At 54.7% G+C, this 26,310-nt stretch overlaps 2 protein-coding genes across 2 annotated transcripts; both read right to left on the bottom strand.

Annotated features, from left to right (window-relative positions):
• Positions 1–13,268: 13,268 nt before the first annotated feature.
• Positions 13,269–17,500, bottom strand: LOC127953086 (fibroin heavy chain-like). The gene is made up of 2 exons (XM_052551980.1): positions 17,455–17,500; positions 13,269–17,067 (listed from the first exon to the last, which is right to left on the bottom strand). The coding sequence occupies exons 1-2, from the start codon at positions 17,498–17,500 to the stop codon at positions 13,433–13,435; spliced, it is 3,681 nt and encodes a 1,226-aa protein (XP_052407940.1). The 3' UTR covers positions 13,269–13,432.
• A 3,858-nt stretch (positions 17,501–21,358) lies between these two features.
• Positions 21,359–25,650, bottom strand: LOC127953085 (fibroin heavy chain-like). Its single transcript, XM_052551978.1, has 2 exons — positions 25,605–25,650; positions 21,359–25,217 (listed from the first exon to the last, which is right to left on the bottom strand). Exons 1-2 carry the CDS (start codon positions 25,648–25,650, stop codon positions 21,523–21,525), a joined length of 3,741 nt encoding a protein of 1,246 aa, XP_052407938.1. The 3' UTR covers positions 21,359–21,522.
• Positions 25,651–26,310: the final 660 nt, after the last annotated feature.

Below are 26,310 nucleotides of genomic sequence, written 5' to 3'. Positions count from 1 at the left end.
CCAGCGCCCTGGCCATAGCCGCTTCCCTGTCCTGCTCCAGCGCCGCTTCCCTGTCCTGCTCCAGCGCCCTGGCCATAGCCGCTTCCCTGTCCATAGCCGCTTCCCTGTCCTGCTCCAGCGCCACTTCCCTGTCCTGCTCCAGCGCCCTGGCCAGCGCCGCTTCCCTGTCCTGCTCCAGCGCCCTGGCCATAGCCGCTTCCCTGTCCTGCTCCAGCGCCGCTTCCCTGTCCTGCTCCAGCGCCCTGGCCATAGCCGCTTCCCTGTCCTGCTCCAGCGCCGCATCCCTGTCCAGCTCCAGCGCCGCTTCCCTGTCCTGCTCCAGCGCCGCTTCCCTGTCCTGCTCCAGCGCCGCTTCCCTGTCCTGCTCCAGCGCCGCTTCCCTGTCCTGCTCCAGCGCCGTGGCCATAGCCGCTTCCCTGTCCTGCTCCAGCGCCGCTTCCCTGTCCTGCTCCAGCGCCCTGGCCATAACCGCTTCCCTGTCCTGCTCCAGCGCCCTGGCCATAGCCGCTTCCCTGTCCTGCTCCAGCGCCGCTTCCCTGTCCTGCTCCAGCGCCCTGGCCATAGCCGCTTCCCTGTCCTGCTCCAGCGCCGCTTCCCTGTCCTGCTCCAGCGCCCTGGCCATAGCCGCTTCCCTGTCCTGCTCCAGCGCCGCATCCCTGTCCAGCTCCAGCGCCGCTTCCCTGTCCTGCTCCAGCGCCGCCTCCCTGTCCTGCTCCAGCGCCGCCTCCCTGTCCTGCTCCAGCGCCGCTTCCCTGTCCTGCTCCAGCGCCCTGGCCATAGCCGCTTCCCTGTCCTGCTCCAGCGCCGCTTCCCTGTCCTGCTCCAGCGCCCTGGCCATAACCGCTTCCCTGTCCTGCTCCAGCGCCCTGGCCATAACCGCTTCCCTGTCCTGCTCCAGCGCCGCTTCCCTGTCCTGCTCCAGCGCCCTGGCCATAGCCGCTTCCCTGTCCTGCTCCAGCGCCGCTTCCCTGTCCTGCTCCAGCGCCCTGGCCATAGCCGCTTCCCTGTCCTGCTCCAGCGCCACTTCCCTGTCCTGCTCCAGCGCCCTGGCCAGCGCCGCTTCCCTGTCCTGCTCCAGCGCCCTGGCCATAGCCGCTTCCCTGTCCTGCTCCAGCGCCGCTTCCCTGTCCTGCTCCAGCGCCGCTTCCCTGTCCTGCTCCAGCGCCCTGGCCATAGCCGCTTCCCTGTCCTGCTCCAGCGCCGCTTCCCTGTCCTGCTCCAGCGCCGCTTCCCTGTCCTGCTCCAGCGCCCTGGCCATAGACGCTTCCCTGTCCTGCTCCAGCGCCGCTTCCCTGTCCTGCTCCAGCGCCGCTGCCCTGTCCTGCTCCAGCGCCCTGGCCATAGCCGCTTCCCTGTCCTGCTCCAGCGCCGCTTCCCTGTCCTGCTCCAGCGCCGCTTCCCTGTCCTGCTCCAGCGCCGCTTCCCTGTCCTGCTCCAGCGCCGCTTCCCTGTCCTGCTCCAGCGCCGCTTCCCTGTCCTGCTCCAGCGCCCTGGCCATAGCCGCTTCCCTGTCCGGCTCCTGCTCCTGCGCCGCTTCCTGCGCCGCTTCCCTGTCCTGCTCCTGCGCCGCTTCCCTGTCCTGCTCCTGCGCCGCTTCCCTGTCCTGCTCCTGCGCCGCTTCCCTGTCCTGCTCCTGCGCCCTGGCCATAGCCGCTTCCCTGTCCTGCTCCAGCGCCCTGGCCATAGCCGCTTCCCTGTCCTGCTCCAGCGCCGCTTCCCTGTCCTGCTCCAGCGCCGCTTCCCTGTCCTGCTCCAGCGCCGCTTCCCTGTCCTGCTCCAGCGCCGCTTCCCTGTCCTGCTCCAGCGCCGCTTCCCTGTCCAGCTCCTGCGCCCTGGCCATAGCCGCTTCCCTGTCCAGCTCCTGCGCCCTGGCCATAGCCGCTTCCCTGTCCAGCTCCTGCGCCCTGGCCATAGCCGCTTCCCTGTCCAGCTCCTGCACCCTGGCCATAGCCGCTTCCCTGTCCTGCTCCAGCGCCCTGGCCATAGCCGCTTCCCTGTCCTGCTCCAGCGCCCTGGCCATAGCCGCTTCCCTGTCCTGCTCCAGCGCCCTGGCCATAGCCGCTTCCCTGTCCTGCTCCAGCGCCCTGGCCATAGCCGCTTCCCTGTCCAACTCCTGCGCCACTTCCCTGTCCAGCTCCTGCACCCTGGCCATAGCCGCTTCCCAGGCCATAGCCGCTTCCCTGGCCAGCACCCTGTCCTGCACCCTGGCCAAAGCCGCTTCCCTGACCTGCGCCCTGGCCATAGCCGCTTCCCTGACCCGCGCCCTGTCCCGCGCCCTGGCCATAGCCGCTTCCCTGACCCGCGCCCTGGCCATAGCCGCTTCCCTGACCCGCGCCCTGGCCATAGCCGCTTCCCTGACCTGCGCCCTGGCCATAGCCGCTTCCCTGGCCAGAACCGTTTCCATGGCAAGTTGCCTGACCTCTTCCCTGGCCACGCGGTTCACTGCATGCAAAGCCACCGGTGGTTGGGCAACATTTCTGTGTGGCAGGACACTGGCCATCATTGAAACAGCTATCAGCACAGAGTGGGATCATCTCCGGTATGGGACATTGACCTGGCTTCACTGCATGAACACAGATAGTCAGCTTTAGTTTGTGCATATAGACCAGAGATCCTTAAATCTGGACTTCGAGATCCACATTCCTGCAGAGTTTAGCTCCAACCCTAGTCAAACACACCCGAGCATGTTAATCAGTGCCAGTCAATGTCTTTGGGATCATTAGAAAAATCTGAGGTAGGCGGCTTTGATCAGGGTTGGTGAATGGCAAGTTTTATCTAAAGAAAGAATTCCATTCCAAGTCAGTGGTTCTCAATTCCAGTCATGGAACACCCTTACTTAACACACCGGATTGAAATCATCAGCTTGTTGGTCCAGTTCCTGGATCTCTCTCCTGACAAGCTGATGATCACAATCTGGGGTGTTAAATAAGGGGGACATGCAAAGGGATGGCTTTAGCAAGGGACGAGCAAGGGGTCCCCGGGACTGGAATTGAGAACCACTGTTTGAAGCATTATTCCTTTTTATTTTGTAAATCCATCCGGTCCTTAAAGCCATCCCAAGGGATGATTTCAATCCGACTTTAGAGAACAACTAAAGGCAAACTCTCTGCTTAGGACTTACATTGAATCCAGAGTGTTACTAGTATGTGTGTGTGTGTGTGTGTGTGTGTGAGTTTAGCCTTAGCATCGATTATTAACTGAAACTCACTGAAAACAGGCAGCACGCAAACAGGCCCAAATTCAAATCGACAGCATTTGTGCCCTCCAGGGCAGTCTTCATCAGAGGAACAGCCTCGATGGGATGGTTCGACCATCAGCCTCTCCGGACAGAAACCATCCACTAGAGAATTCAAGAGGATTATAAGGGGAGTGCGGTTTCACCATTTGTAAATCTGTGGTTTTGCAATGGGTCTCAAACCGAAATACAAAGTTCATGCATTTGTCTGCTTCATATCAAAAGCGGTTTAAAACCTACTACTCATTCATAAGCGATGTTAACTATTTTCAAAGACTGAAAGTCACTCATTTCTGCATTTCTTCAGGTTCTGTAATGAAATTAACAGATCTTTTCACCTGTGGTTCGTCTTTGAATAGCGCGAGCTATGCTGAAGTATCCAAACAGACAGAAAAAAACAGCAATCAACGAGAAATACATTCGAGCTGTCATCCTCCCAGCCTGTGATCTCTGCTGGAAAATGCAGTGAATCGGTGCGTCAGGACAAGCAGACAGCAAAGAACACAAAACTAAAACGATTACTTGTTGCTGCAATACCAACTTCTGTAAAATGGGATTTTAAAGATTGAAGGAAAACAGGTTAATTCCAACCCTGATCAAACTCACCTGCCTGTAGCTTTCTAGTAATCTGAAATGCCTTGATTAGCTTGTTCAGGTGTGTATGATTGGGGTTGGACCTGCTGAATGCTACGTTCTAGCCATGTCATAAATTTACGCTGGGTACACGCCAGAAGATAATCGGTCTGATTTTGGGCCGATTTCTCCCCTTCCGACAATCATAGCTATGTCCCGATTATCTTGACTGTTCTACAGATTATGTTATCTGATTTTCTCTTGCCGTGAGGTGTGTTAAGAGTGTCCGAATCTGATCGGAAGAACATCGGAGACGCCCCGATCGCGAATCGTAAATATTTAACACGTTTAATATTTACGATCAGAATCCTGATGTGTGGGGGGGAAGCCCGAGGAAAAATGCGTGCACGCTCTGGAGATTATCACGTGAAACGAAACCGTATCCAATCAGAAAGCGAGATGATGGAAGACTGAAGCCGTCATGGCGCAGCACAAAGTGAAATTGTTGCGGACAGCAGAGATGGAGGATCATCTTGTTGATTTGTGGCAACCGCACAAATGTTTATACGACGTGTCGTGTATAAAATCATTCCAAACACTATCATTGCAATTTCTTCCTGCATATCGTCCGCCATGATTATTCTGAAGTCTCGCGAGATTTCCTGTGTTCAGTCGAGACTCTGGTTGAAAATCTGTTTGTGTGGTGCACTGTCTTTGTCACATCAGACAGACCGAAGCGGTGCGTGCCGGTTCTTCTTAATCTTTTTTTTTTTTTTCTTAAAATTATCCAGAACAAAATTTACAACAGTAAATGTACAAGAGTGTGCAAACCATTTATTCAGTAAATCAACAACTGTATTAAAAAAAAATTACAAGTCTTGTTTTTATTAACGATGTTCTCCAAACTGGTGCGGTAGTCCTCAAGTCTCCTGAAGAAAATGGATGAAATTTGGCTTGAACCGATACCTTACCCAAAATAATAAAAAGTTATTACATTCATCTGAACGCATACGTATCAAAGTTATTTTACTGGGAAGCAATACTTTTTCCATTACATTTTGCACATCCACCCAAAAAACAAAAATTCATATAAACACAATTACAAAATACATGTATAATATAGACTCCTGTTCCATTGACCAAACAAATCGCAGGGATAATCAAGATCCAGATTAAATCTCTAACACACTTTAGCCACATATACCATTAAATAGGGCTGTCACGATAGTAGATTTTTCATATCACGGTTATTGTGGCCTTATCGATATACTATAGAAACCTTGGGGGGGCGGTAGTCAAATTATTTTTTGTCTTTCAGTTTGTCCTTTTTCACCCAACGAACAGAAGGATAAACGCAGGACACAATACTCTGGCTTTCTCCATCTTCTTTGTAGCTCCTATGAAATATCAAGAGAGAAAATATGGTCAAGTTCAACAGTGAGGAATAAATATTTATGGTAACTCCTTACAATGAGATGGTTTGTTAACATTAATGTATTAATTAACATGAACGAACAGTGAACAATACGTTATTTTTATTGACAAACAAAGATTAATAAATTGTGTAGAGTCATTCATTGTTCATGTTAGTTCACAGAACATTAATGTTTACAAAGACAACTTGAGATTTTATTAATTCATAAGCTAATGCTGAAATTAGCATGAACTAAGTGCTGTGGAAATATTGTTCATTATTATTTGTCATTTATATGTTAACTAATGAACCTGATTGAAGAATGACCGCAGATGAGGCATTAAGTGCATGGCACTGCGACCAACTTAACATTTTACAAGTTTAACGTAGCAATGTGTTTGCTCAGTTTTTCGTAGCTACGCACAGGCCATATTGATTGAAAATACAAAAACAGGACGAGCAAAGAAAACGTGGTACTTATTAAATAAAATCACCCTTTACTTAAATGTAGGAACACAGACAACCGCTGTTAACAGGTTAATATAACATTTCCCAGTCTAGGACTAGGAAAAGAATGGCAACTTACTCTGAGAAACACTGCTCTCCTCAGAGTGGCTGTGTCTTCTTGTGTGACAGGTGCCAGCGTTAAGACACAATACTGCCACCTGGGAGCTCAACCAGGTAGTGGCGCTGGAGTATTAACGTGGTGTAATCATAACAGAACTGTTCATATAAAATATTGCGGACATGCTAATATCGGTATATCGCGACACCCCTACCATGAAACATTTTAAATAAAGCCTCTTACTTTATTTAAACCGTATTTTTCACAAACACGCCAAGCTTTATTCCAATTATAAGTCCACAATAAGCTTTTGACCTGTAACATCGGTTATGCTATTCCTATATTTATTAGGACGACTGTTTAAGAATCGACGTCTCTTAGAAACATGCCATCTTTAATGTATTGCCTCAAGAATCACAAGAACTTATGGAACCAATTTCAGCATTCATGAAAGGTTTCTAGAGCACCAAATCGGCATAATACAATGACTTCCAACTGGAATAATGGCTGCAGACTATTCAGCTACCCAAGAATAAATTTAAATACACAAAACAGTTCTTTTAAATTGGCAAAAAAGATAGATCATAATTTGCTAATTGTCCAGTACTCGGGGAGAGGAACTTACAGCACTGATGCCAGAGAGCGGTTATGTGAGAGCAAAATGATACCAAACACAAACTCTTCAAATCAAGCAATTTTTTATTTATTTGAGGTGATAGTAGTGGTAGAGAGAGTCAGAAAATCTTTCTAAACAGTTTGAGCAAACAGGGAAAACATGACATCTGAACAAAAGAATTGGAAAAGACCCCCAGAAAGTATTATGCAAAATTCCCATGAACATGTCCCTAAAGGCGACATTGACCTTTGCCACATCCCCGACACTTCCCTTGACCACTTCCCTGTCCTGCTCCTGCTCCAGCGCCCTGGCCATAGCCGCTTCCTTGTCCTGCTCCAGCGCCGCTTCCCTGTCCTGCTCCAGCGCCCTGGCCATAGCCGCTTCCCTGTCCTGCTCCAGCGCCCTGGCCATAGCCGCTTCCCTGTCCTGCTCCAGCGCCGCTTCCCTGTCCTGCTCCAGCGCCCTGGCCATAGCCGCTTCCCTGTCCATAGCCGCTTCCCTGTCCTGCTCCAGCGCCACTTCCCTGTCCTGCTCCAGCGCCCTGGCCAGCGCCGCTTCCCTGTCCTGCTCCAGCGCCCTGGCCATAGCCGCTTCCCTGTCCTGCTCCAGCGCCGCTTCCCTGTCCTGCTCCAGCGCCCTGGCCATAGCCGCTTCCCTGTCCTGCTCCAGCGCCGCATCCCTGTCCAGCTCCAGCGCCGCTTCCCTGTCCTGCTCCAGCGCCGCTTCCCTGTCCTGCTCCAGCGCCGCTTCCCTGTCCTGCTCCAGCGCCGCTTCCCTGTCCTGCTCCAGCGCCGTGGCCATAGCCGCTTCCCTGTCCTGCTCCAGCGCCGCTTCCCTGTCCTGCTCCAGCGCCCTGGCCATAACCGCTTCCCTGTCCTGCTCCAGCGCCCTGGCCATAGCCGCTTCCCTGTCCTGCTCCAGCGCCGCTTCCCTGTCCTGCTCCAGCGCCCTGGCCATAGCCGCTTCCCTGTCCTGCTCCAGCGCCGCTTCCCTGTCCTGCTCCAGCGCCCTGGCCATAGCCGCTTCCCTGTCCTGCTCCAGCGCCGCATCCCTGTCCAGCTCCAGCGCCGCTTCCCTGTCCTGCTCCAGCGCCGCCTCCCTGTCCTGCTCCAGCGCCGCCTCCCTGTCCTGCTCCAGCGCCGCTTCCCTGTCCTGCTCCAGCGCCCTGGCCATAGCCGCTTCCCTGTCCTGCTCCAGCGCCGCTTCCCTGTCCTGCTCCAGCGCCCTGGCCATAACCGCTTCCCTGTCCTGCTCCAGCGCCCTGGCCATAACCGCTTCCCTGTCCTGCTCCAGCGCCGCTTCCCTGTCCTGCTCCAGCGCCCTGGCCATAGCCGCTTCCCTGTCCTGCTCCAGCGCCGCTTCCCTGTCCTGCTCCAGCGCCCTGGCCATAGCCGCTTCCCTGTCCTGCTCCAGCGCCACTTCCCTGTCCTGCTCCAGCGCCCTGGCCAGCGCCGCTTCCCTGTCCTGCTCCAGCGCCCTGGCCATAGCCGCTTCCCTGTCCTGCTCCAGCGCCGCTTCCCTGTCCTGCTCCAGCGCCGCTTCCCTGTCCTGCTCCAGCGCCCTGGCCATAGCCGCTTCCCTGTCCTGCTCCAGCGCCGCTTCCCTGTCCTGCTCCAGCGCCGCTTCCCTGTCCTGCTCCAGCGCCCTGGCCATAGACGCTTCCCTGTCCTGCTCCAGCGCCGCTTCCCTGTCCTGCTCCAGCGCCGCTGCCCTGTCCTGCTCCAGCGCCCTGGCCATAGCCGCTTCCCTGTCCTGCTCCAGCGCCGCTTCCCTGTCCTGCTCCAGCGCCGCTTCCCTGTCCTGCTCCAGCGCCGCTTCCCTGTCCTGCTCCAGCGCCGCTTCCCTGTCCTGCTCCAGCGCCGCTTCCCTGTCCTGCTCCAGCGCCCTGGCCATAGCCGCTTCCCTGTCCGGCTCCTGCTCCTGCGCCGCTTCCTGCGCCGCTTCCCTGTCCTGCTCCTGCGCCGCTTCCCTGTCCTGCTCCTGCGCCGCTTCCCTGTCCTGCTCCTGCGCCGCTTCCCTGTCCTGCTCCTGCGCCCTGGCCATAGCCGCTTCCCTGTCCTGCTCCAGCGCCCTGGCCATAGCCGCTTCCCTGTCCTGCTCCAGCGCCGCTTCCCTGTCCTGCTCCAGCGCCGCTTCCCTGTCCTGCTCCAGCGCCGCTTCCCTGTCCTGCTCCAGCGCCGCTTCCCTGTCCTGCTCCAGCGCCGCTTCCCTGTCCAGCTCCTGCGCCCTGGCCATAGCCGCTTCCCTGTCCAGCTCCTGCGCCCTGGCCATAGCCGCTTCCCTGTCCAGCTCCTGCGCCCTGGCCATAGCCGCTTCCCTGTCCAGCTCCTGCACCCTGGCCATAGCCGCTTCCCTGTCCTGCTCCAGCGCCCTGGCCATAGCCGCTTCCCTGTCCTGCTCCAGCGCCCTGGCCATAGCCGCTTCCCTGTCCTGCTCCAGCGCCCTGGCCATAGCCGCTTCCCTGTCCTGCTCCAGCGCCCTGGCCATAGCCGCTTCCCTGTCCAACTCCTGCGCCACTTCCCTGTCCAGCTCCTGCACCCTGGCCATAGCCGCTTCCCAGGCCATAGCCGCTTCCCTGGCCAGCACCCTGTCCTGCACCCTGGCCAAAGCCGCTTCCCTGACCTGCGCCCTGGCCATAGCCGCTTCCCTGACCCGCGCCCTGTCCCGCGCCCTGGCCATAGCCGCTTCCCTGACCCGCGCCCTGGCCATAGCCGCTTCCCTGACCCGCGCCCTGGCCATAGCCGCTTCCCTGACCTGCGCCCTGGCCATAGCCGCTTCCCTGGCCAGAACCGTTTCCATGGCAAGTTGCCTGACCTCTTCCCTGGCCACGCGGTTCACTGCATGCAAAGCCACCGGTGGTTGGGCAACATTTCTGTGTGGCAGGACACTGGCCATCATTGAAACAGCTATCAGCACAGAGTGGGATCATCTCCGGTATGGGACATTGACCTGGCTTCACTGCATGAACACAGATAGTCAGCTTTAGTTTGTGCATATAGACCAGAGATCCTTAAATCTGGACTTCGAGATCCACATTCCTGCAGAGTTTAGCTCCAACCCTAGTCAAACACACCCGAGCATGTTAATCAGTGCCAGTCAATGTCTTTGGGATCATTAGAAAAATCTGAGGTAGGCGGCTTTGATCAGGGTTGGTGAATGGCAAGTTTTATCTAAAGAAAGAATTCCATTCCAAGTCAGTGGTTCTCAATTCCAGTCATGGAACACCCTTACTTAACACACCGGATTGAAATCATCAGCTTGTTGGTCCAGTTCCTGGATCTCTCTCCTGACAAGCTGATGATCACAATCTGGGGTGTTAAATAAGGGGGACATGCAAAGGGATGGCTTTAGCAAGGGACGAGCAAGGGGTCCCCGGGACTGGAATTGAGAACCACTGTTTGAAGCATTATTCCTTTTTATTTTGTAAATCCATCCGGTCCTTAAAGCCATCCCAAGGGATGATTTCAATCCGACTTTAGAGAACAACTAAAGGCAAACTCTCTGCTTAGGACTTACATTGAATCCAGAGTGTTACTAGTATGTGTGTGTGTGTGTGTGTGTGTGTGTGAGTTTAGCCTTAGCATCGATTATTAACTGAAACTCACTGAAAACAGGCAGCACGCAAACAGGCCCAAATTCAAATCGACAGCATTTGTGCCCTCCAGGGCAGTCTTCATCAGAGGAACAGCCTCGATGGGATGGTTCGACCATCAGCCTCTCCGGACAGAAACCATCCACTAGAGAATTCAAGAGGATTATAAGGGGAGTGCGGTTTCACCATTTGTAAATCTGTGGTTTTGCAATGGGTCTCAAACCGAAATACAAAGTTCATGCATTTGTCTGCTTCATATCAAAAGCGGTTTAAAACCTACTACTCATTCATAAGCGATGTTAACTATTTTCAAAGACTGAAAGTCACTCATTTCTGCATTTCTTCAGGTTCTGTAATGAAATTAACAGATCTTTTCACCTGTGGTTCGTCTTTGAATAGCGCGAGCTATGCTGAAGTATCCAAACAGACAGAAAAAAACAGCAATCAACGAGAAATACATTCGAGCTGTCATCCTCCCAGCCTGTGATCTCTGCTGGAAAATGCAGTGAATCGGTGCGTCAGGACAAGCAGACAGCAAAGAACACAAAACTAAAACGATTACTTGTTGCTGCAATACCAACTTCTGTAAAATGGGATTTTAAAGATTGAAGGAAAACAGGTTAATTCCAACCCTGATCAAACTCACCTGCCTGTAGCTTTCTAGTAATCTGAAATGCCTTGATTAGCTTGTTCAGGTGTGTATGATTGGGGTTGGACCTGCTGAATGCTACGTTCTAGCCATGTCATAAATTTACGCTGGGTACACGCCAGAAGATAATCGGTCTGATTTTGGGCCGATTTCTCCCCTTCCGACAATCATAGCTATGTCCCGATTATCTTGACTGTTCTACAGATTATGTTATCTGATTTTCTCTTGCCGTGAGGTGTGTTAAGAGTGTCCGAATCTGATCGGAAGAACATCGGAGACGCCCCGATCGCGAATCGTAAATATTTAACACGTTTAATATTTACGATCAGAATCCTGATGTGTGGGGGGGAAGCCCGAGGAAAAATGCGTGCACGCTCTGGAGATTATCACGTGAAACGAAACCGTATCCAATCAGAAAGCGAGATGATGGAAGACTGAAGCCGTCATGGCGCAGCACAAAGTGAAATTGTTGCGGACAGCAGAGATGGAGGATCATCTTGTTGATTTGTGGCAACCGCACAAATGTTTATACGACGTGTCGTGTATAAAATCATTCCAAACACTATCATTGCAATTTCTTCCTGCATATCGTCCGCCATGATTATTCTGAAGTCTCGCGAGATTTCCTGTGTTCAGTCGAGACTCTGGTTGAAAATCTGTTTGTGTGGTGCACTGTCTTTGTCACATCAGACAGACCGAAGCGGTGCGTGCCGGTTCTTCTTAATCTTTTTTTTTTTTTTCTTAAAATTATCCAGAACAAAATTTACAACAGTAAATGTACAAGAGTGTGCAAACCATTTATTCAGTAAATCAACAACTGTATTAAAAAAAAATTACAAGTCTTGTTTTTATTAACGATGTTCTCCAAACTGGTGCGGTAGTCCTCAAGTCTCCTGAAGAAAATGGATGAAATTTGGCTTGAACCGATACCTTACCCAAAATAATAAAAAGTTATTACATTCATCTGAACGCATACGTATCAAAGTTATTTTACTGGGAAGCAATACTTTTTCCATTACATTTTGCACATCCACCCAAAAAACAAAAATTCATATAAACACAATTACAAAATACATGTATAATATAGACTCCTGTTCCATTGACCAAACAAATCGCAGGGATAATCAAGATCCAGATTAAATCTCTAACACACTTTAGCCACATATACCATTAAATAGGGCTGTCACGATAGTAGATTTTTCATATCACGGTTATTGTGGCCTTATCGATATACTATAGAAACCTTGGGGGGGCGGTAGTCAAATTATTTTTTGTCTTTCAGTTTGTCCTTTTTCACCCAACGAACAGAAGGATAAACGCAGGACACAATACTCTGGCTTTCTCCATCTTCTTTGTAGCTCCTATGAAATATCAAGAGAGAAAATATGGTCAAGTTCAACAGTGAGGAATAAATATTTATGGTAACTCCTTACAATGAGATGGTTTGTTAACATTAATGTATTAATTAACATGAACGAACAGTGAACAATACGTTATTTTTATTGACAAACAAAGATTAATAAATTGTGTAGAGTCATTCATTGTTCATGTTAGTTCACAGAACATTAATGTTTACAAAGACAACTTGAGATTTTATTAATTCATAAGCTAATGCTGAAATTAGCATGAACTAAGTGCTGTGGAAATATTGTTCATTATTATTTGTCATTTATATGTTAACTAATGAACCTGATTGAAGAATGACCGCAGATGAGGCATTAAGTGCATGGCACTGCGACCAACTTAACATTTTACAAGTTTAACGTAGCAATGTGTTTGCTCAGTTTTTCGTAGCTACGCACAGGCCATATTGATTGAAAATACAAAAACAAGACGAGCAAAGAAAACGTGGTACTTATTAAATAAAATCACCCTTTACTTAAATGTAGGAACACAGACAACCGCTGTTAACAGGTTAATATAACATTTCCCAGTCTAGGACTAGGAAAAGAATGGCAACTTACTCTGAGAAACACTGCTCTCCTCAGAGTGGCTGTGTCTTCTTGTGTGACAGGTGCCAGCGTTAAGACACAATACTGCCACCTGGGAGCTCAACCAGGTAGTGGCGCTGGAGTATTAACGTGGTGTAATCATAACAGAACTGTTCATATAAAATATTGCGGACATGCTAATATCGGTATATCGCGACACCCCTACCATGAAACATTTTAAATAAAGCCTCTTACTTTATTTAAACCGTATTTTTCACAAACACGCCAAGCTTTATTCCAATTATAAGTCCACAATAAGCTTTTGACCTGTAACATCGGTTATGCTATTCCTATATTTATTAGGACGACTGTTTAAGAATCGACGTCTCTTAGAAACATGCCATCTTTAATGTATTGCCTCAAGAATCACAAGAACTTATGGAACCAATTTCAGCATTCATGAAAGGTTTCTAGAGCACCAAATCGGCATAATACAATGACTTCCAACTGGAATAATGGCTGCAGACTATTCAGCTACCCAAGAATAAATTTAAATACACAAAACAGTTCTTTTAAATTGGCAAAAAAGATAGATCATAATTTGCTAATTGTCCAGTACTCGGGGAGAGGAACTTACAGCACTGATGCCAGAGAGCGGTTATGTGAGAGCAAAATGATACCAAACACAAACTCTTCAAATCAAGCAATTTTTTATTTATTTGAGGTGATAGTAGTGGTAGAGAGAGTCAGAAAATCTTTCTAAACAGTTTGAGCAAACAGGGAAAACATGACATCTGAACAAAAGCATTGGAAAAGACCCCCAGAAAGTATTATGCAAAATTCCCATGAACATGTCCCTAAAGGCGACATTGACCTTTGCCACATCCCCGACACTTCCCTTGACCACTTCCCTGTCCTGCTCCTGCTCCAGCGCCCTGGCCATAGCCGCTTCCTTGTCCTGCTCCAGCGCCGCTTCCCTGTCCTGCTCCAGCGCCCTGGCCATAGCCGCTTCCCTGTCCTGCTCCAGCGCCCTGGCCATAGCCGCTTCCCTGTCCTGCTCCAGCGCCCTGGCCAGCGCCGCTTCCCTGTCCTGCTCCAGCGCCCTGGCCATAGCCGCTTCCCTGTCCTGCTCCAGCGCCACTTCCCTGTCCTGCTCCAGCGCCCTGGCCAGCGCCGCTTCCCTGTCCTGCTCCAGCGCCCTGGCCATAGCCGCTTCCCTGTCCTGCTCCAGCGCCCTGGCCATAGCCGCTTCCCTGTCCAGCTCCGCTTCCCTGTCCTGCTCCAGCGCCGCTTCCCTGTCCTGCTCCAGCGCCGCATCCCTGTCCTGCTCCAGCGCCGCTTCCCTGTCCTGCTCCAGCGCCCTGGCCATAGCCGCTTCCCTGTCCTGCTCCAGCGCCGCTTCCCTGTCCTGCTCCAGCACCCTGGCCATAACCGCTTCCCTGTCCTGCTCCAGCGCCCTGGCCATAACCGCTTCCCTGTCCTGCTCCAGCGCCGCTTCCCTGTCCTGCTCCAGCGCCCTGGCCATAGCCGCTTCCCTGTCCTGCTCCAGCGCCGCTTCCCTGTCCTGCTCCAGCGCCCTGGCCATAGCCGCTTCCCTGTCCTGCTCCAGCACCACTTCCCTGTCCTGCTCCAGCGCCCTGGCCAGCGCCGCTTCCCTGTCCTGCTCCAGCGCCCTGGCCATAGCCGCTTCCCTGTCCTGCTCCAGCGCCGCTTCCCTGTCCTGCTCCAGCGCCCTGGCCATAGCCGCTTCCCTGTCCTGCTCCAGCGCCGCTTCCCTGTCCTGCTCCAGCGCCGCTTCCCTGTCCTGCTCCAGCGCCCTGGCCATAGCCGCTTCCCTGTCCTGCTCCAGCGCCGCTTCCCTGTCCTGCTCCAGCGCCGCTTCCCTGTCCTGCTCCAGCGCCCTGGCCATAGCCGCTTCCCTGTCCTGCTCCAGCGCCGCTGCCCTGTCCTGCTCCAGTGCCGCTGCCCTGTCCTGCTCCAGCGCCGCTGCCCTGTCCTGCTCCAGCGCCGCTGCCCTGTCCTGCTCCAGCGCCGCTGCCCTGTCCTGCTCCAGCGCCCTGGCCATAGCCGCTTCCCTGTCCTGCTCCAGCGCCGCTGCCCTGTCCTGCTCCAGCGCCGCTGCCCTGTCCTGCTCCAGCGCCGCTGCCCTGTCCTGCTCCAGCGCCGCTGCCCTGTCCTGCTCCAGCGCCGCTGCCCTGTCCTGCTCCAGCGCCCTGGCCATAGCCGCTTCCCTGTCCTGCTCCAGCGCCGCTTCCCTGTCCTGCTCCAGCGCCGCTTCCCTGTCCTGCTCCAGCGCCGCTTCCCTGTCCTGCTCCAGCGCCCTGGCCATAGCCGCTTCCCTGTCCTGCTCCAGCGCCGCTTCCCTGTCCTGCTCCTGCGCCCTGGCCATAGCCGCTTCCATGTCCTGCTCCAGCGCCACTTCCCTGTCCGGCTCCTGCTCCAGCGCCACTTCCCTGTCCTGCTCCTGTTCCAGCACCCTGGCCAGCGCCGCTTCCCTGTCCGGCTCCTGCCCCATCGCCGCTTCCCTGTCCGGCTCCTGCCCCAGCGCCGCTTCCCTGTCCGGCTCCAGAGCCCTGGCCAGCGCCGCTTCCCTGTCCGGCTCCAGAGCCCTGGCCAGCGCCGCTTCCCTGTCCGGCTCCAGAGCCCTGGCCAGCGCCGCTTCCCTGTCCTGCTCCTGCTCCAGCGCCGCTTCCCTGTCCTGCTCCTGCTCCAGCGCCGCTTCCCTGTCCTGCTCCTGCTCCAGCGCCGCTTCCCTGTCCTGCTCCTGCTCCAGCGCCGCTTCCCTGTCCTGCTCCTGCTCCAGCGCCGCTTCCCTGTCCTGCTCCTGCTCCAGCGCCGCTTCCCTGTCCTGCTCCTGCTCCAGCGCCGCTTCCCTGTCCGGCTCCTGCTCCAGCGCCCTGGCCAGCGCCGCTTCCCTGTCCTGCTCCTGCTCCAGCGCCGCTTCCCTGTCCTGCTCCTGCTCCAGCGCCGCTTCCCTGTCCTGCTCCTGCTCCAGCGCCGCTTCCCTGTCCTGCTCCTGCTCCAGCGCCGCTTCCCTGTCCTGCTCCTGCTCCAGCGCCGCTTCCCTGTCCTGCTCCTGCTCCAGCGCCGCTTCCCTGTCCTGCTCCAGCGCCGCTTCCCTGTCCTGCTCCAGCGCCGCTTCCCTGTCCTGCTCCAGCGCCCTGGCCATAGCCGCTTCCCTGTCCTGCTCCAGCGCCCTGGCCAGCGCCGCTTCCCTGTCCTGCTCCAGCGCCCTGGCCAGCGCCGCTTCCCTGTCCTGCTCCTGCTCCAGCGCCGCTTCCCTGTCCTGCTCCAGCGCCGCTTCCCTGTCCTGCTCCAGCGCCGCTTCCCTGTCCTGCTCCAGCGCCGCTTCCCTGTCCTGCTCCAGCGCCCTGGCCATAGCCGCTTCCCTGTCCTGCTCCAGCGCCCTGGCCAGCGCCGCTTCCCTGTCCTGCTCCAGCGCCCTGGCCAGCGCCGCTTCCCTGTCCTGCTCCTGCTCCAGCGCCGCTTCCCTGTCCTGCTCCAGCGCCGCTTCCCTGTCCTGCTCCAGCGCCGCTTCCCTGTCCTGCTCCTGTGCCCTGGCCATAGCCGCTTCCCTGTCCTGCTCCTGCGCCGCTTCCCTGTCCTGCTCCTGCGCCGCTTCCCTGTCCTGCTCCTGCGCCGCTTCCCTGTCCTGCTCCTGCGCCGCTTCCCTGTCCTGCTCCTGCGCCGCTTCCCTGTCCTGCTCCTGCGCCGCTTCCCTGTCCTGCTCCTGCGCCGCTTCCCTGTCCTGCTCCTGCGCCGCTTCCCTGTCCTGCTCCTGCGCCGCTTCCCTGTCCTGCTCCTGCGCCGCTTCCCTGTCCTGCTCCTGCGCCGCTTCCCTGTCCTGCTCCTGCGCCGCTTCCCTGTCCTGCTCCTGCGCCGCTTCCCTGTCCTGCTCCTGCGCCGCTTCCCTGTCCTGCTCCTGCGCCGCTTCCCTGTCCTGCTCCTGCGCCGCTTCCCTGTCCTGCTCCTGCGCCCTGGCCATAGCCGCTTCCCTGTCCTGCTCCAGCGCCCTGGCCATAGCCGCTTCCCTGTCCTGCTCCAGCGCCGCTTCCCTGTCCTGCTCCAGCGCCGCTTCCCTGTCCAGCTCCTGCGCCCTGGCCATAGCCGCTTCCCTGTCCAGCTCCTGCGCCCTGGCCATAGCCGCTTCCCTGTCCAGCTCCTGCGCCCTGGCCATAGCCGCTTCCCTGTCCAGCTCCTGCGCCCTGGCCATAGCCGCTTCCCTGTCCTGCTCCAGCGCCCTGGCCATAGCCGCTTCCCTGTCCTGCTCCAGCGCCCTGGCCATAGCCGCTTCCCTGTCCTGCTCCAGCGCCCTGGCCATAGCCGCTTCCCTGTCCTGCTCCAGCGCCCTGGCCATAGCCGCTTCCCTGTCCTGCTCCAGCACCCTGGCCATAGCCGCTTCCCTGTCCAACTCCTGCGCCACTTCCCTGTCCAGCTCCTGCACCCTGGCCATAGCCGCTTCCCAGGCCATAGCCGCTTCCCTGGCCAGCACCCTGACCTGCGCCCTGGCCATAGCCGCTTCCCTGTCCTGCGCCCTGTCCCGCACCCTGGCCATAGCCGCTTCCCTGTCCTGCGCCCTGTCCCGCGCCCTGGCCATAGCCGCTTCCCTGACCCGCGCCCTGTCCCGCGCCCTGGCCATAGCCGCTTCCCTGACCCGCGCCCTGGCCATAGCCGCTTCCCTGACCCGCGCCCTGGCCATAGCCGCTTCCCTGGCCAGAACCGTTTCCATGGCAAGTTGCCTGACCTCTTCCCTGGCCACGCGGTTCACTGCATGCAAAGCCACCGGTGGTTGGGCAACATTTCTGTGTGGCAGGACACTGGCCATCATTGAAACAGCTATCAGCACAGAGTGGGATCATCTCCGGTATGGGACATTGACCTGGCTTCACTGCATGAACACAGATAGTCAGCTTTAGTTTGTGCATATAGACCAGAGATCCTTAAATCTGGACTTCGAGATCCACATTCCTGCAGAGTTTAGCTCCAACCCTAGTCAAACACACCCGAGCATGTTAATCAGTGCCAGTCAATGTCTTTGGGATCATTAGAAAAATCTGAGGTAGGCGGCTTTGATCAGGGTTGGTGAATGGCAAGTTTTATCTAAAGAAAGAATTCCATTCCAAGTCAGTGGTTCTCAATTCCAGTCATGGAACACCCTTACTTAACACACCGGATTGAAATCATCAGCTTGTTGGTCCGGTTCCTGGATCTCTCTCCTGACAAGCTGATGATCACAATCTGGGGTGTTAAATAAGGGGGACATGCAAAGGGATGGCTTTAGCAAGGGACGAGCAAGGGGTCCCCGGGACTGGAATTGAGAACCACTGTTTGAAGCATTATTCCTTTTTATTTTGTAAATCCATCCGGTCCTTAAAGCCATCCCAAGGGATGATTTCAATCCGACTTTAGAGAACAACTAAATGCAAACTCTCTGCTTAGGACTTACATTGAATCCAGAGTGTTACTAGTATGTGTGTGTGTGTGAGTTTAACCTTAGCATCGATTATTAACTGAAACTCACTGAAAACAGGCAGCACGCAAACAGGCCCAAATTCAAATCGACAGCATTTGTGCCCTCCAGGGCAGTCTTCATCAGAGGAACAGCCTCGATGGGATGGTTCGACCATCAGCCTCTCCGGACAGAAACCATCCACTAGAGAATTCAAGAGGATTATAAGGGGAGTGCGGTTTCACCATTTGTAAATCTGTGGTTTTGCAATGGGTCTCAAACCGAAATACAAAGTTTATGCATTTGTCTGCTTCATATCAAAAGCGGTTTAAAACCTACTACGCATTCATAAGCGATGTTAACTATTTTCAAAGACTGAAAGTCACTCATTTCTGCATTTCTTCAGGTTCTGTAATGAAATTAACAAATCTTTTCACCTGTGGTTCGTCTTTGAATAGCGCGAGCTATGCTGAAGTATCCAAACAGACAGAAAAAAACAGCAATCAACGAGAAATACATTCGAGCTGTCATCCTCCCAGCCTGTGATCTCTGCTGGAAAATGCAGTGAATCGGTGCGTCAGGACAAGCAGACAGCAAAGAACACAAAACTAAAACGATTACTTGTTGCTGCAATACCAACTTCTGTAAAATGGGATTTTAAAGATTGAAGGAAAACAGGTTAATTCCAACCCTGATCAAACTCACCTGCCTGTAGCTTTCTAGTAATCTGAAATGCCTTGATTAGCTTGTTCAGGTGTGTATGATTGGGGTTGGACCTGCTGAATGCTACGTTCTAGCCATGTCATAAATTTACGCTGGGTACACGCCAGAAGATAATCGGTCTGATTTTGGGCCGATTTCTCCCCTTCCGACAATCATAGCTATGTCCCGATTATCTTGACTGTTCTACAGATTATGTTATCTGATTTTCTCTTGCCGTGAGGTGTGTTACGAGTGTCCGAATCTGATCGGAAGAACATCGGAGACGCCCCGATCGCGAATCGTAAATATTTAACACGTTTAATATTTACGATCAGAATCCTGATGTGTGGGGGGGAAGCCCGAGGAAAAATGCGTGCACGCTCTGGAGATTATCACGTGAAACGAAACCGTATCCAATCAGAAAGCGAGATGATGGAAGACTGAAGCCGTCATGGCGCAGCACAAAGTGAAATTGTTGCGGACAGCAGAGATGGAGGATCATCTTGTTGATTTGTGGCAACAGCACAAATGTTTATACGACGTGTCGTGTATAAAATCATTCCAAACACTATCATTGCAATTTCTTCCTGCATATCGTCCGCCATGATTATTCTGAAGTCTCGCGAGATTTCCTGTGTTCAGTCGAGACTCTGGTTGAAAATCTGTTTGTGTGGTGCACTGTCTTTGTCACATCAGACAGACCGAAGCGGTGCGTGCCGGTTCTTCTTAATCTTTTTTTTTTTTTTTTCTTAAAATTATCCAGAACAAAATTTACAACAGTAAATGTACAAGAGTGTGCAAACCATTTATTCAGTAAATCAACAACTGTATTAAAAAAAAATTACAAGTCTTGTTTTTATTAACGATGTTCTCCAAACTGGTGCGGTAGTCCTCAAGTCTCCTGAAGAAAATGGATGAAATTTGGCTTGAACCGATACCTTACCCAAAATAATAAAAAGTTATTACATTCATCTGAACGCATACGTATCAAAGTTATTTTACTGGGAAGCAATACTTTTTCCATTACATTTTGCACATCCACCCAAAAAACAAAAATTCATATAAACACAATTACAAAATACATGTATAATATAGACTCCTGTTCCATTGACCAAACAAATCGCAGGGATAATCAAGATCCAGATTAAATCTCTAACACACTTTAGCCACATATACCATTAAATAGGGCTGTCACGATAGTAGATTTTTCATATCACGGTTATTGTGGCCTTATCGATATACTATAGAAACCTTGGGGGGGCGGTAGTCAAATTATTTTTTGTCTTTCAGTTTGTCCTTTTTCACCCAACGAACAGAAGGATAAACGCAGGACACAATACTCTGGCTTTCTCCATCTTCTTTGTAGCTCCTATGAAATATCAAGAGAGAAAATATGGTCAAGTTCAACAGTGAGGAATAAATATTTATGGTAACTCCTTACAATGAGATGGTTTGTTAACATTAATGTATTAATTAACATGAACGAACAGTGAACAATACGTTATTTTTATTGACAAACAAAGATTAATAAATTGTGTAGAGTCATTCATTGTTCATGTTAGTTCACAGAACATTAATGTTTACAAAGACAACTTGAGATTTTATTAATTCATAAGCTAATGCTGAAATTAGCATGAACTAAGTGCTGTGGAAATATTGTTCATTATTATTTGTCATTTATATGTTAACTAATGAACCTGATTGAAGAATGACCGCAGATGAGGCATTAAGTGCATGGCACTGCGACCAACTTAACATTTTACAAGTTTAACGTAGCAATGTGTTTGCTCAGTTTTTCATAGCTACGCACAGGCCATATTGATTGAAAATACAAAAACAAGACGAGCAAAGAAAACGTGGTACTTATTAAATAAAATCACCCTTTACTTAAATGTAGGAACACAGACAACCGCTGTTAACAGGTTAATATAACATTTCCCAGTCTAGGACTAGGAAAAGAATGGCAACTTACTCTGAGAAACACTGCTCTCCTCAGAGTGGCTGTGTCTTCTTGTGTGACAGGTGCCAGCGTTAAGACACAATACTGCCACCTGGGAGCTCAACCAGGTAGTGGCGCTGGAGTATTAACGTGGTGTAATCATAACAGAACTGTTCATATAAAATATTGCGGACATGCTAATATCGGTATATCGCGACACCCCTACCATGAAACATTTTAAATAAAGCCTCTTACTTTATTTAAACCGTATTTTTCACAAACACGCCAAGCTTTATTCCAATTATAAGTCCACAATAAGCTTTTGACCTGTAACATCGGTTATGCTATTCCTATATTTATTAGGACGACTGTTTAAGAATCGACGTCTCTTAGAAACATGCCATCTTTAATGTATTGCCTCAAGAATCACAAGAACTTATGGAACCAATTTCAGCATTCATGAAAGGTTTCTAGAGCACCAAATCGGCATAATACAATGACTTCCAACTGGAATAATGGCTGCAGACTATTCAGCTACCCAAGAATAAATTTAAATACACAAAACAGTTCTTTTAAATTGGCAAAAAAGATAGATCATAATTTGCTAATTGTCCAGTACTCGGGGAGAGGAACTTACAGCACTGATGCCAGAGAGCGGTTATGTGAGAGCAAAATGATACCAAACACAAACTCTTCAAATCAAGCAATTTTTTATTTATTTGAGGTGATAGTAGTGGTAGAGAGAGTCAGAAAATCTTTCTAAACAGTTTGAGCAAACAGGGAAAACATGACATCTGAACAAAAGCATTGGAAAAGACCCCCAGAAAGTATTATGCAAAATTCCCATGAACATGTCCCTAAAGGCGACATTGACCTTTGCCACATCCCCGACACTTCCCTTGACCACTTCCCTGTCCTGCTCCTGCTCCAGCGCCCTGGCCATAGCCGCTTCCTTGTCCTGCTCCAGCGCCGCTTCCCTGTCCTGCTCCAGCGCCCTGGCCATAGCCGCTTCCCTGTCCTGCTCCAGCGCCCTGGCCATAGCCGCTTCCCTGTCCTGCTCCAGCGCCGCTTCCCTGTCCTGCTCCAGCGCCCTGGCCATAGCCGCTTCCCTGTCCTGCTCCAGCGCCACTTCCCTGTCCTGCTCCAGCGCCCTGGCCAGCGCCGCTTCCCTGTCCTGCTCCAGCGCCCTGGCCATAGCCGCTTCCCTGTCCTGCTCCAGCGCCGCTTCCCTGTCCTGCTCCAGCGCCCTGGCCATAGCCGCTTCCCTGTCCAGCTCCAGCGCCGCTTCCCTGTCCTGCTCCAGCGCCGCTTCCCTGTCCTGCTCCAGCGCCGCTTCCCTGTCCTGCTCCAGCGCCGCTTCCCTGTCCTGCTCCAGCGCCGCTTCCCTGTCCTGCTCCAGCGCCCTGGCCATAGCCGCTTCCCTGTCCTGCTCCAGCGCCGCTTCCCTGTCCTGCTCCAGCACCCTGGCCATAACCGCTTCCCTGTCCTGCTCCAGCGCCCTGGCCATAACCGCTTCCCTGTCCTGCTCCAGCGCCGCTTCCCTGTCCTGCTCCAGCGCCCTGGCCATAGCCGCTTCCCTGTCCTGCTCCAGCGCCGCTTCCCTGTCCTGCTCCAGCGCCCTGGCCATAGCCGCTTCCCTGTCCTGCTCCAGCGCCACTTCCCTGTCCTGCTCCAGCGCCCTGGCCAGCGCCGCTTCCCTGTCCTGCTCCAGCGCCCTGGCCATAGCCGCTTCCCTGTCCTGCTCCAGCGCCGCTTCCCTGTCCTGCTCCAGCGCCCTGGCCATAGCCGCTTCCCTGTCCTGCTCCAGCGCCGCTTCCCTGTCCTGCTCCAGCGCCGCTTCCCTGTCCTGCTCCAGCGCCCTGGCCATAGCCGCTTCCCTGTCCTGCTCCAGCGCCGCTTCCCTGTCCTGCTCCAGCGCCGCTTCCCTGTCCTGCTCCAGCGCCCTGGCCATAGCCGCTTCCCTGTCCTGCTCCAGCGCCGCTTCCCTGTCCTGCTCCAGCGCCCTGGCCATAGCCGCTTCCCTGTCCTGCTCCAGCGCCACTTCCCTGTCCTGCTCCAGCGCCCTGGCCAGCGCCGCTTCCCTGTCCTGCTCCAGCGCCCTGGCCATAGCCGCTTCCCTGTCCTGCTCCAGCGCCGCTTCCCTGTCCTGCTCCAGCGCCCTGGCCATAGCCGCTTCCCTGTCCTGCTCCAGCGCCGCTTCCCTGTCCTGCTCCAGCGCCGCTTCCCTGTCCTGCTCCAGCGCCCTGGCCATAGCCGCTTCCCTGTCCTGCTCCAGCGCCGCTTCCCTGTCCTGCTCCAGCGCCGCTTCCCTGTCCTGCTCCAGCGCCCTGGCCATAGCCGCTTCCCTGTCCTGCTCCAGCGCCGCTGCCCTGTCCTGCTCCAGCGCCGCTGCCCTGTCCTGCTCCAGCGCCGCTGCCCTGTCCTGCTCCAGCGCCGCTGCCCTGTCCTGCTCCAGCGCCGCTGCCCTGTCCTGCTCCAGCGCCCTGGCCATAGCCGCTTCCCTGTCCTGCTCCAGCGCCGCTGCCCTGTCCTGCTCCAGCGCCGCTGCCCTGTCCTGCTCCAGCGCCGCTGCCCTGTCCTGCTCCAGCGCCGCTGCCCTGTCCTGCTCCAGCGCCCTGGCCATAGCCGCTTCCCTGTCCTGCTCCAGCGCCGCTTCCCTGTCCTGCTCCAGCGCCGCTTCCCTGTCCTGCTCCAGCGCCGCTTCCCTGTCCTGCTCCAGCGCCGCTTCCCTGTCCTGCTCCAGCGCCGCTTCCCTGTCCTGCTCCAGCGCCCTGGCCATAGCCGCTTCCCTGTCCTGCTCCAGCGCCGCTTCCCTGTCCTGCTCCTGCGCCCTGGCCATAGCCGCTTCCATGTCCTGCTCCAGCGCCACTTCCCTGTCCGGCTCCTGCTCCAGCGCCACTTCCCTGTCCTGCTCCTGTTCCAGCACCCTGGCCAGCGCCGCTTCCCTGTCCGGCTCCTGCCCCAGCGCCGCTTCCCTGTCCGGCTCCTGCCCCAGCGCCGCTTCCCTGTCCGGCTCCAGAGCCCTGGCCAGCGCCGCTTCCCTGTCCGGCTCCAGAGCCCTGGCCAGCGCCGCTTCCCTGTCCGGCTCCAGAGCCCTGGCCAGCGCCGCTTCCCTGTCCTGCTCCTGCTCCAGCGCCGCTTCCCTGTCCTGCTCCTGCTCCAGCGCCGCTTCCCTGTCCTGCTCCTGCTCCAGCGCCGCTTCCCTGTCCTGCTCCTGCTCCAGCGCCGCTTCCCTGTCCGGCTCCTGCTCCAGCGCCGCTTCCCTGTCCGGCTCCTGCTCCAGCGCCGCTTCCCTGTCCGGCTCCTGCTCCAGCGCCCTGGCCAGCGCCGCTTCCCTGTCCTGCTCCTGCTCCAGCGCCGCTTCCCTGTCCTGCTCCTGCTCCAGCGCCGCTTCCCTGTCCTGCTCCTGCTCCAGCGCCGCTTCCCTGTCCTGCTCCTGCTCCAGCGCCGCTTCCCTGTCCTGCTCCTGCTCCAGCGCCGCTTCCCTGTCCTGCTCCTGCTCCAGCGCCGCTTCCCTGTCCTGCTCCTGCTCCAGCGCCGCTTCCCTGTCCTGCTCCAGCGCCCTGGCCAGCGCCGCTTCCCTGTCCTGCTCCTGCTCCAGCGCCGCTTCCCTGTCCTGCTCCAGCGCCGCTTCCCTGTCCTGCTCCTGCTCCGCTTCCCTGTCCTGCTCCTGTGCCCTGGCCATAGCCGCTTCCCTGTCCTGCTCCTGCGCCGCTTCCCTGTCCTGCTCCTGCGCCGCTTCCCTGTCCTGCTCCTGCGCCGCTTCCCTGTCCTGCTCCTGCGCCGCTTCCCTGTCCTGCTCCTGCGCCGCTTCCCTGTCCTGCTCCTGCGCCGCTTCCCTGTCCTGCTCCTGCGCCGCTTCCCTGTCCTGCTCCTGCGCCGCTTCCCTGTCCTGCTCCTGCGCCGCTTCCCTGTCCTGCTCCTGCGCCGCTTCCCTGTCCTGCTCCTGCGCCGCTTCCCTGTCCTGCTCCTGCGCCGCTTCCCTGTCCTGCTCCTGCGCCCTGGCCATAGCCGCTTCCCTGTCCTGCTCCAGCGCCCTGGCCATAGCCGCTTCCCTGTCCTGCTCCAGCGCCGCTTCCCTGTCCTGCTCCAGCGCCGCTTCCCTGTCCAGCTCCTGCGCCCTGGCCATAGCCGCTTCCCTGTCCAGCTCCTGCGCCCTGGCCATAGCCGCTTCCCTGTCCAGCTCCTGCGCCCTGGCCATAGCCGCTTCCCTGTCCAGCTCCTGCGCCCTGGCCATAGCCGCTTCCCTGTCCAGCTCCTGCGCCCTGGCCATAGCCGCTTCCCTGTCCTGCTCCAGCGCCCTGGCCATAGCCGCTTCCCTGTCCTGCTCCAGCGCCCTGGCCATAGCCGCTTCCCTGTCCTGCTCCAGCGCCCTGGCCATAGCCGCTTCCCTGTCCTGCTCCAGCGCCCTGGCCATAGCCGCTTCCCTGTCCTGCTCCAGCACCCTGGCCATAGCCGCTTCCCTGTCCAACTCCTGCGCCACTTCCCTGTCCAGCTCCTGCACCCTGGCCATAGCCGCTTCCCAGGCCATAGCCGCTTCCCTGGCCAGCACCCTGACCTGCGCCCTGGCCATAGCCGCTTCCCTGTCCTGCGCCCTGTCCCGCACCCTGGCCATAGCCGCTTCCCTGTCCTGCGCCCTGTCCCGCGCCCTGGCCATAGCCGCTTCCCTGACCCGCGCCCTGTCCCGCGCCCTGGCCATAGCCGCTTCCCTGACCCGCGCCCTGGCCATAGCCGCTTCCCTGACCCGCGCCCTGGCCATAGCCGCTTCCCTGGCCAGAACCGTTTCCATGGCAAGTTGCCTGACCTCTTCCCTGGCCACGCGGTTCACTGCATGCAAAGCCACCGGTGGTTGGGCAACATTTCTGTGTGGCAGGACACTGGCCATCATTGAAACAGCTATCAGCACAGAGTGGGATCATCTCCGGTATGGGACATTGACCTGGCTTCACTGCATGAACACAGATAGTCAGCTTTAGTTTGTGCATATAGACCAGAGATCCTTAAATCTGGACTTCGAGATCCACATTCCTGCAGAGTTTAGCTCCAACCCTAGTCAAACACACCCGAGCATGTTAATCAGTGCCAGTCAATGTCTTTGGGATCATTAGAAAAATCTGAGGTAGGCGGCTTTGATCAGGGTTGGTGAATGGCAAGTTTTATCTAAAGAAAGAATTCCATTCCAAGTCAGTGGTTCTCAATTCCAGTCATGGAACACCCTTACTTAACACACCGGATTGAAATCATCAGCTTGTTGGTCCGGTTCCTGGATCTCTCTCCTGACAAGCTGATGATCACAATCTGGGGTGTTAAATAAGGGGGACATGCAAAGGGATGGCTTTAGCAAGGGACGAGCAAGGGGTCCCCGGGACTGGAATTGAGAACCACTGTTTGAAGCATTATTCCTTTTTATTTTGTAAATCCATCCGGTCCTTAAAGCCATCCCAAGGGATGATTTCAATCCGACTTTAGAGAACAACTAAATGCAAACTCTCTGCTTAGGACTTACATTGAATCCAGAGTGTTACTAGTATGTGTGTGTGTGTGAGTTTAACCTTAGCATCGATTATTAACTGAAACTCACTGAAAACAGGCAGCACGCAAACAGGCCCAAATTCAAATCGACAGCATTTGTGCCCTCCAGGGCA

The sequence above is a fragment of the Carassius gibelio genome, chromosome B3, assembly GCF_023724105.1.
Source record: "Carassius gibelio isolate Cgi1373 ecotype wild population from Czech Republic chromosome B3, carGib1.2-hapl.c, whole genome shotgun sequence".
Classification (NCBI taxonomy): domain Eukaryota; kingdom Metazoa; phylum Chordata; class Actinopteri; order Cypriniformes; family Cyprinidae; genus Carassius; species Carassius gibelio.
This window is presented reverse-complemented; position numbering and strand designations above follow the sequence as displayed.